General features: G+C 34.3%; 1 protein-coding gene across 1 annotated transcript; it reads right to left on the reverse strand.

Annotated features, from left to right (window-relative positions):
- Positions 1–3326: 3326 nt before the first annotated feature.
- Positions 3327–4593, reverse strand: LOC125676975 (toll-like receptor 4). The gene has a single exon (XM_056160567.1). It carries the CDS (start codon positions 4590–4592, stop codon positions 3381–3383), a length of 1212 nt encoding a protein of 403 aa, XP_056016542.1. The 5' UTR covers position 4593; the 3' UTR covers positions 3327–3380.
- Positions 4594–9797: the final 5204 nt, after the last annotated feature.

Genomic DNA, 9797 nt, shown 5'->3' on the forward strand with positions numbered 1-9797 from the left:
TAATTTTAGGAATCCCTTTTCCAATTCTTCCTGAGCAGTTTACCTTGACATCATTGTGTCATCACTAACAAATACACGTCGCATTTTCAAATTGCATGCTCTGCCTAAGACCGAAACGGATTCCACATGATAAAGACATCCAAAATACGATAAAGGCCTCATTTCCATTATATGCATTGATTAAAAACAAGATGCATTTGCACTATAAACAGCTTTAAAGAGAACTCGCTTTATCAATCATATGTTTCCATTGCAGTATAGACTAGTTATGCACGTATCAAACCAGGAAGTGCAAACCTATATTCATGCCAATCTTACACGATAGCAAAGTTTCAAAAAGCCAAGGGCACACGTTTAGACATAGTGTTACCCACATTGCCTATTTTGGAAAGAAAAAATCATGAATCTTTTTTTTTCTGGTTAAGATACTAAGACTTAGTTACAAAGTAGAAAAAAAAGTATAAAGGTACAATGTACTTGTGGGCTTACCAATCCACCATTTCCCATTACTTCAAAGAGAGAACAATGTGCTTTTACTAAAGTATTATTGTGTGTTTGCAACGTAGGTGCATTTGTTTTTTTGTTAGTTTTTTTTTTCATGTGAAAACACCTCTGTACAAATGTTTAATATTTATTCATGATTTTATATACTTATCCGCCACGGAATGTAGGGAGATATTCTTGTTATTCTATTTCCATCCAATACTTTCACAAGTTCTCTAGAGAAAGTGCGTCAGTAAGCAGTGAAAAAACTACTGAAGTGATTTGAGTATATTCTTAATACATGGTGGACGGGGCTTTCTTGTCAATCATAATATCACGTGATTCGTTCAAGTTTGGCTGAACAAAGCAGTCCCAGAGCAGTCCCAGTGCAGTCCCAGAACAGTCCCAGTTTTTGAGAGAGCTGTCTCCGAACTGCTTTCTGGGACTGCCTGAGTGTCAGGTTGGGTCTGGTTGGTACTGTACCTGGAATTCATGGCAAAAAACAAACAACTATGAATTTTGATTTCAACAATATTTTATTGTCAAAAGCAGCACATGAATTAGACAGTAAACGGATTATGTACAAGCTTTCTCCTTTAATGTACAATGTCAAGTCTAAATGTTGATATAAGAATTTGGTGCATATGATAAATAACGATATGAAATGAATCGACAAAATGCAATAATATAGGACATTTGATTGAATACACAACTTCATATACAAATTTAAATTAAAAAAAAAAAACAAGAAAGAAAAATGGAGAATGGAGGGTAATGGGAATTAAAAAGCAAAAACATTAATAATAAGTGAAAGAAAAGAAAAATCCCACAGAAGCATTACTTATCACATTTCATTCCTAGGAGGAGTAATTTAATATGATTATTCATCTACTGACTATTGGCATATAAGTTGATGTCACAGGGTTTTCAACAGTTTCGCTAAAAGTCGGATTCTATAGTAGTGATGGTGATCTAATTTGCAAATACTAGTTATCATTTGATCAAATGCTGTTCGACGTGTTTCATGGAAAGCGAAGATAACGAACCGTGATCACTTTCAAAACTCCTATAAAGAATACAAAATAGGGCCCCTGGATGTACCAATTGTTAGGCGGTTCTTTACATACTGATTTTGACTATGGATTACTCCGCTTACCTGAACAAAATATTCGGTTCACAGGGAATATAGCCGGTCAACAGTGATGCTTCCTCCGTTGGTGTATCAGGGGATCCCTAGATGCCTTCTCTTAATTTGTTACCTTTCATTTGAGATTGATCGTTGTTTGTTATGTGCACTTGTTCATCTTAAAGTTCTGTGCAAACTCTACATTTTCTGTTTCTTTTCATATAATTTTCATTTTCAATTACTAATAGTATTGTATGAAGATGCTGAGAAACAGAATATTTCATAAACTTACACAGGAAAAACTGTTAACACCTTCCAAAATATTTTATTCGTGTACCCTTAATTCTCATTACATATCGATTGCGCCTTCACAATTGAGGGGTTGTTTTACAATAACTATGTTAATACAGATCATGACAAGTTGGTCAAAGTGTAAATGTCTATCCTTTCAATTTTTGTGCAAGAAAAGATAACGGCAATTAATTTGATTTTAAGGTGAGTAGACGTTCAACATTGCAAAAAAAAAAATGTTCCTGAAATTCCGAAACACAATGCATGCAGATGTACCCTAATTGATGTTACAATTGAAAATCATACGATGATTGATAAAGCGTAGTTCGTGATATCTGTAAGATACTGGTGACAAGTTGTTTGTTGTGTGGAAGTATACTGTGTTGTAGCAATATGTTTGATGATGACTTCAAAGTAACTGAAGAGTATTTAATAATTTTTCTAAGAATAATTTAAGTCATCAATCACATTTGTGCATAACAGTGGAATTGTAATTCATTGAAGGAATTGGCATCATAATTGAAAGTATTTAATTACATTATAAAGTACTTCAACCTATCACAGTTCGTGAATCTCATACATACATCCTACTCCACGCAGAGGGAAAAAAAAACCCCACACAGATCACAAATGACGTTGATGAAATATAAACACAGAATCAATGACATATGCTTTGTTTTCTATCCACTACTATTTCGATACCGAAAAAATGTTTTTCTTAAACAATTTTGACAACTAGGTTATATTTTTCATTTTGTTCTACTACAATGTATGCAACATGTACAAAATACGATGCTTTAGAATATTCCTGATGTCTTTCAAGAATAACATCTTCAATAATCCATATGACGTGATATAGTGATTTCTTTACATATTTAGGACTTTGTTATAAACCTAACACACGGTTACAACTAAATCATTCTTGAAATATTCCATTTTCATCAAACAACTACATACATTATATGTATTCTTTTATCAATTGTTTATCAACGTGAAAATAAGAAATGGAACAATAAACGTTCGGGGGGGGGGGGGGGTAATGCTACAGACCGGGAAGAGAATTAAATACTCGAAAAATACAAGACTTGAAATTTAAAAAATACCCAGAACATGATCCTTTAAAAAAACAATCTAAAAGTTTTAATTAATAAATGCGATTAAGTTACTGGGTTACTGGGTTATCTAATATATGACTCCAAAGTATTGTCTGTATCTGTGTGTTTATGTCACACCATAGGTGTTTTATTGAATGCTTGTAATTTTTGTGAAAGGTTTACATTTCATCAAAGCATACCTTTCTGAGACCTGACAGCCAGTATTCCATGTGCTTTCACTCGTATATTTGATCTCATATTAAAATATTCGATGTGCAATGATTCAAAAACATACATCATTTATTCCAAATTGTAATATTTCACCTCGCTCCGACAGAAATATATATATACGGAAACAGAAACAGAAGCAATACAATGACATTAATTTAGCTTTCAATCATATTGACCAGTTTCTCCCAAAAATCGTCATAGGCACACGGTTCTTCCGGATATTCAACATAACAATTTCTCTTCACCAGATCCATGATTTTACTAGGATAATCGCTATTCCACACTTCCGGTAACAAAATAAGTATGACAAAATCTAAACAACCCCGATCGACAATGCCTTCTATCTTCGCCATGTTCAGTTCATAGTCGCGCCACCTAGATTCCAAGTATTTTTTGGACACAACGCAAACAGTTTTTCGACTCTCTTGTAGACTATGCATAATATTATCAGTTTTTGGAAATCCTGGCAAATAGTCCCGATCTCTGATGATAAGCTTCATATTCCTGTCTCCTTCCAGACGAGGAATGACCTCATTCAGTACAAACATCAATGTACAACCACTGTAGGACAGAAATATATCATGTTCGTAATTCACGCTGGTTGACCCATGTATACTTGGTTGCTTTACCCATCCAAATTTCTGCTTTGACTTGTAAACAATATATCGGATTTTCCATTTGTTCTTGACAAGCAACCGACCTGTTACAAAGCTACAAAATACTGCCATTGCCACTGCACATCCAATGTACCAGCCTAAATAAGATTTGCAAGATTTCGACAACGAAATCACAGATTTTTTTAATGTTTTAAAACTAAATCGATCCTTTGGTGGAGAACACGTGTAATTATCGATGTTGATAAAATGGTGTTCGTTTTCGCTCATCCATGTGAGAAATTCTTCATTTTCGCATGAACATTGTAGTACATTCTCTGACAAATCAATGGATAAATTGGAATGTTTGAAAGCTCTCTCAATGTTAGTACGAGCGTTCTCATCAAGCGTTACCAATTTATTTTGAGATAAATCAAGCAATGTTAAGTTAGACATACCACTCACACTAACCTCCCAGTAAGATAATCTGTTGTTACGAACGTTAATGTACTTTATCCCTTTCGAAGTTCTCAGAATATGCTTTGGTAACGAATACATTTTGTTGAATGACAAATCCAAAATTTCAAGACTCTCAAGATCCTTAAACAGCTGACCTTCAGTGTCCTTTTTCAGGTCTTGGTCCAAGTCATTGTGAGACATATTCAGATGTTTTAGGTATCTAAAATTTTCAAAGATTTGTGGTGACACGTGCGAGCAGAAGTTGTGTGAAACATCAAAGGTTAATATACTGTTGTTTTTCATCCGAAAATTCATAGTCAAAGACACCATGAAATTGTTTTGAAGGTACACGTGTCGAAGATTTGGAGCATCTACAGAAACATCCGTATTACGAAAGTAAAATGCACTAGAACGAAAATCAAATGTTTCAAGATTTGGGGGAAAATGTATCGTCCAATTAATAGTTCGGGGAGAATTATAATCGTAATGTTGTTCGTAACCATTGATGGAATCACCAGCTGTGTTTGCAGAATTTTCTTTTTTATCGCTACATAAATCTAACACACACGTCGGACAATATAACGGATTCTGCTGAAAACTTGTGTTCAATACCTTTAAACCAGTCATCAATGCAAATTCTAAGACATATATGCCTGTTTTCAATCTATTTTTGGCCATTGAAAGTAACTCTAACGTTTTTGGTAAATTTTTTATCACATCTCGTTCACAGATTTCCAATCTGTTGCTCTCTAGGGAAAGTTCTGTAATATTTGTTCCTATGAGATCTAAATGATGACGTTTTAGGGTTGTACCTGCTCCTGTCCTGCATGTGATACCATTCAAATGCAGGGAACCAATCCTCGTTTTGTTTAAATGAAAGGTCAGGTTTGGCAGTGACGCAAATCCTAAGTTCCTATTGAAGGAAATGTTCAAGTGTCGCAAATTATGCAAATCACTAAATGACCCGTCCTCAACATAATGTATTTTGCAATACGATAAGTCAAGAAAGCTGAGCTCTGGTAAAGAATTGAAGACCCCTCTCGTCACATTCTTTATTTCATTCCAAGAAAGATCAAGATGTATCAAATGTTTGGGTATTGTCTGTAGACGGATTTCGTTAATTCTGTTATGACTCAAATCCAGCCAAATTACACTATCGTTAAATCCAGGAATCGATGTTACATTTCCTCCTGAGCAGTTGACGTAGACAGCATTCTCTTGATACCAACAGATACACGTCGCATTTTCAAATGTGCATGTACTCCCGGCTAAGGTCGAAAGAGATTTCACATGATAAAGACATCCAAATAAGAGAACACAGTAAGAAAATTTCATCATTCCCAATATATGCATTGATTGGCTTTAACAAGAACTCGATTTCAGAATTATCGGTCTGTTTTCATAACATTATAGCATACCTCTGCATTTCATTTCTTGAAAGTGTGAATTTATAAATCTGACACAAAAGGAAGTTTTGTATGCGATAAGGTCACATGCCAGGAACTGTTACTCACATTGCATGTTTTTGTTTTAGATGTTCCTATTTGAAATACTCATCAAAAAAGTGAAATTTTCAAACATCTTTCTGCACCTTCATAACCAGGAAATTTAAAGCAATAGATGTGCAAATCTGACACAAGAGCAAGTTTCGTATGATACAATGTCACACTACTGGGGATTATGTTACCCACATTGCCTCTTCTTTAGTTACATTCTGATTCGCAATACGCATCACAAAATTTAATTTTTTTTTCAAACACCATTACGCACGTTCATAACCAGGAAATATCAATTTATAGTGCAAATCTGACACAAAACCAAGGTCACACCACTGGGGAAAGTGTTACTCACTATCACATTTCTTAACCAGGAAATACAACACTTACATATACTGTTACATCTACATATTTTAAAATCATGTTGTCTTTTACCCTTTGAAATATCACAATCAGATAATGAATCATACTTTTATGATAATTCACACTGATTTCTATGGGTCACTTTTATGGCACTGTGATTGTTGCAATCATTACACTTTGATCACGGTGATGGTAGTTGTGTACAATGGCTATGCATGGAATTTGACTCCCTGTGTCTACTGACCACCACTGCACTACTGCTTACTTTCTTTATAACCATTTTGAATCTATGAAATAAAGTTGCACTATATCAAGCACACATATTGTATATTCCATTTTATTATATACCCATCAATGTATCGTTCTTTGATACTGTGGATTTCACAGCGTGTGATCCGGTTTACTGGATCACCACCTTGTTGTTATCCTCTGAAACTGATAACGTCATAATGACGTCACAATGCATCAATGTAATGTTTTTTGCTTAAAATATTGGCCGCGTCACAAACACAACTGCATCTACACAAAACATAATTTCACTGTATGTCTGTATTTTTGATAATTTGGATTACATTTTGTATCATATAAATGTGGATTTAAAATATTTATCATTACTACAGTAACTTAATCCGAAGAGTTGGATCACGTCTCGTTGACAGGCGCGGATCATCAGAAGCTGCCACATCTACTAAGACACCGGACATCCATACCCGAGGACCCGTGACATTCACACCTGATGCCGATCGTTTGGCGATGGAACTGTCATTACCTGTTTTAACGACTTGGGGATCTCTCGCGGCCGGAAATCGAACCCCGACCTTCCGCATGCGGGGCAAACGCTCTAGACCTCCGCAGCGGTTCAGACACACCTTATATATGCTTCGCGTCTCGTGTGATCTGATGATCCGTGCCTTTCAACTCGACGTCATCCGACTCTTCAGATCAAGTTTCTGTAGTAATAATATTTATGTACCTCGACATAGTGCGCATTTTACGCATCACCACACCACTGTATATTTCTTTCTGCATCACCAGCATGATACATTTGTAAATATTCAGATATGTACTATTTACTTTACTCATTACTCCAATCTGATCTCACTTCTTGTATATTCAGGGATCCGTGTTTGTTCAACTCTCTATTTTTAATAAATTCGATCAGTGCATACTATCTATTCAAGATTTATTACTGGATTCAGGTACTCTTCACACAATTGCTCTGAAAAAATATAGTTCCATTCATGATCAGCAGATACAACATTACAGCAAATGTTTAGAATATCGATGTGTTAGTAATACGTAGAAGAAAACAAAATTAACGTCAAATGATTTTAAGAAAATCACTTTTTCACCAGAAACGTAAATAAGAAGTATTCATATTCCTACGCTAGCTGCCTCCTCAGTGTATTTCACGAAAATATATAGGTCATTCTTCGATTGACAATTATATTCCTTTCATGATTATTGTTCGAATCATCATACAATTTCTTCTGAGAGAGAATGTTAATCATTAATTTGTGTGTGTGTGTGTGTGTGTGTGTGTGTGTGTGTGTTTGTGTGTGTGTGCTTTCTTTTTTATAAGGATTTCTATATATAACAGAGCACTTCTGGTATATGCCGATGATTTTGACATCGGCATTAGTCTTATACAATACGTACAAATACGAGTTATCGATCGTTATAAACAAGCATATGACGCTTTGTCGACACAGCTTCATAGACGCTGGTATTAAATATATGTAATCAGAGCAGAGGAAAACAACTGAACAGAAAAGAGAATAAATGTGATATCTAAAGGAAAACAGGTTACCACTGGTAACGGTAGTTTTGAAAGACAAAAGGCTGTCAAATCATTTCATTAAAGTAATACATATATGTGGGGTTTTCCAACTTCTAAAAATATAACACATGTAAGAAATTTACGAGTGACGAGGTTTTGTTTTTCTTTTTTAAAGGTACTCAACTTATCAACATTTATATTGCAATTTATGTGATTTCTGCTTGTTGTCAGTGAACAAATTAAAGAAAAACGTGTAAAAAAAAATTACATCTGCAATATTCACTGCAGGACAGCTCGGTATTGCGTAGATGAGGTACTACGTGGTACTTTTGCATGGAAAAAGGTTTACGCAGAAAAGTTTATTTAAGTCTTTCGTTTACGAAATTCCCTGCAATTCAAAATGATTCCCATGTTGTTGTTTTTCAATATATAAATAAAATTTATTAAGGCAATGTATACATTTCTTGTTGAATAAGTGCATAGGTTGTGATCCTCATGTACAAAATTTATGAATTCATAAGGATAAGAAAATACATATATAACCATAACAGAGAAAATTTTCAAAAATAGGAGGGGTGGATTAAAGGTTTGGAAATGAGATATTTCTACTATTTTTTATTATCAAGAAAGGGGACACACATTTGATTCTGGGGTGGGCATTTTTTCAATTAAAAAAGAAATAACCTAATTGGGCAATTTATTTTCTAGGAAATAAAATTAGATGGGGAAGGGGGTATCATAGTAAATATCTACAAAGTGATTTTCACCTTGATTTTTGCATTACTCTATATATGTATATTTCAGCTAATATAAAGACAAGATTTTAAATTACCCTTCTTTAGTATTTTTCATGTAATTGTACATTTTTTACAAGGTTAAAAGGTCAAGGACAGGTGTGCGCACTGTTTGCTAGTGAAACAAGACTGGTCACAGTATTTTCTACGAGTAAATTAAAAGTCGAATTTCGTGGATATGGGGTAACCCATATCTATTCTTGTGTATTGCTAATAGGAGTTATGAGATTGATCATTGTTCGTTACATTCACCTTCCATATATTCTTGCACTGGGCTTTTGAATTTAAAAACATTCAAGATTGTGCACATGAATATTTTGTTGGCAGATTTATGTTTCAAAGGCGAATGCAGATATTTTTCGAAGGGCATTGACTTTCCTACCCAGGTTTGTACCTTTAAATGCCCAAGAAAGAGGGAATTGAAGATCCCAAACTGGAAATAAATAAAGTTTAAAATTATTCAACTCTAGGTGAATACATTCCCCGTAACTTTCTCTATTATTAATTATGCATTGTCACTTCTGTTTTATTTGAACTTTAAACTACAAATGAAATACAAAGATGACTCTTAATTCTGAGGTCAAAGGTCAAACCTACAAATATTTCATATTCATTACAGTTCTAGCAGGGAGACTTCTAATGAAATATGTACGTGTATTAGGATTTTCTTTTTTAAGAATCTGCTTTGAATACGCATGTTTATTTCAAATTAAGACTTCAAATTTCTGTTAAAAATACATACCTATGGTTTACATACATGTACTGCAGTCCCTTTTTAAAGGACAAAAACTTGTTCTTTTTAGATTTGTTTGACATGTTTGTTCTGTGTACAGAATGGAATGTACCACAAGGACGACTCACACAATGCAGATAATAAGCATTAGTACAGTAAATACAAAAAGGACATTCACTTGGAATAAACGTGCTATAACACAGTGGTGCCAACTAATTTCTATAGTAATTTGTAATTCATTTTCTTCTTGTTGTTGTCGTTCGCCTCTACACTTGGATTTCTGCTTCCTCTACGAATCTGGTGGTCTTCTGTAAATCCTCCACTGTTCCAAATAGCTTTTTCTGGATGGTTGTT

This window comes from Ostrea edulis, chromosome 3 (genome assembly GCF_947568905.1).
Source record: "Ostrea edulis chromosome 3, xbOstEdul1.1, whole genome shotgun sequence".
NCBI lineage: Eukaryota > Metazoa > Mollusca > Bivalvia > Ostreida > Ostreidae > Ostrea > Ostrea edulis.

Excerpts from the sequence above, each read along its gene's own strand:
- LOC125676975 (XM_056160567.1), bottom strand. The coding sequence starts at position 4,592 with ATGAATTTTCGGATGAAAAACAACAGTATATTAACCTTTGATGTTTCA.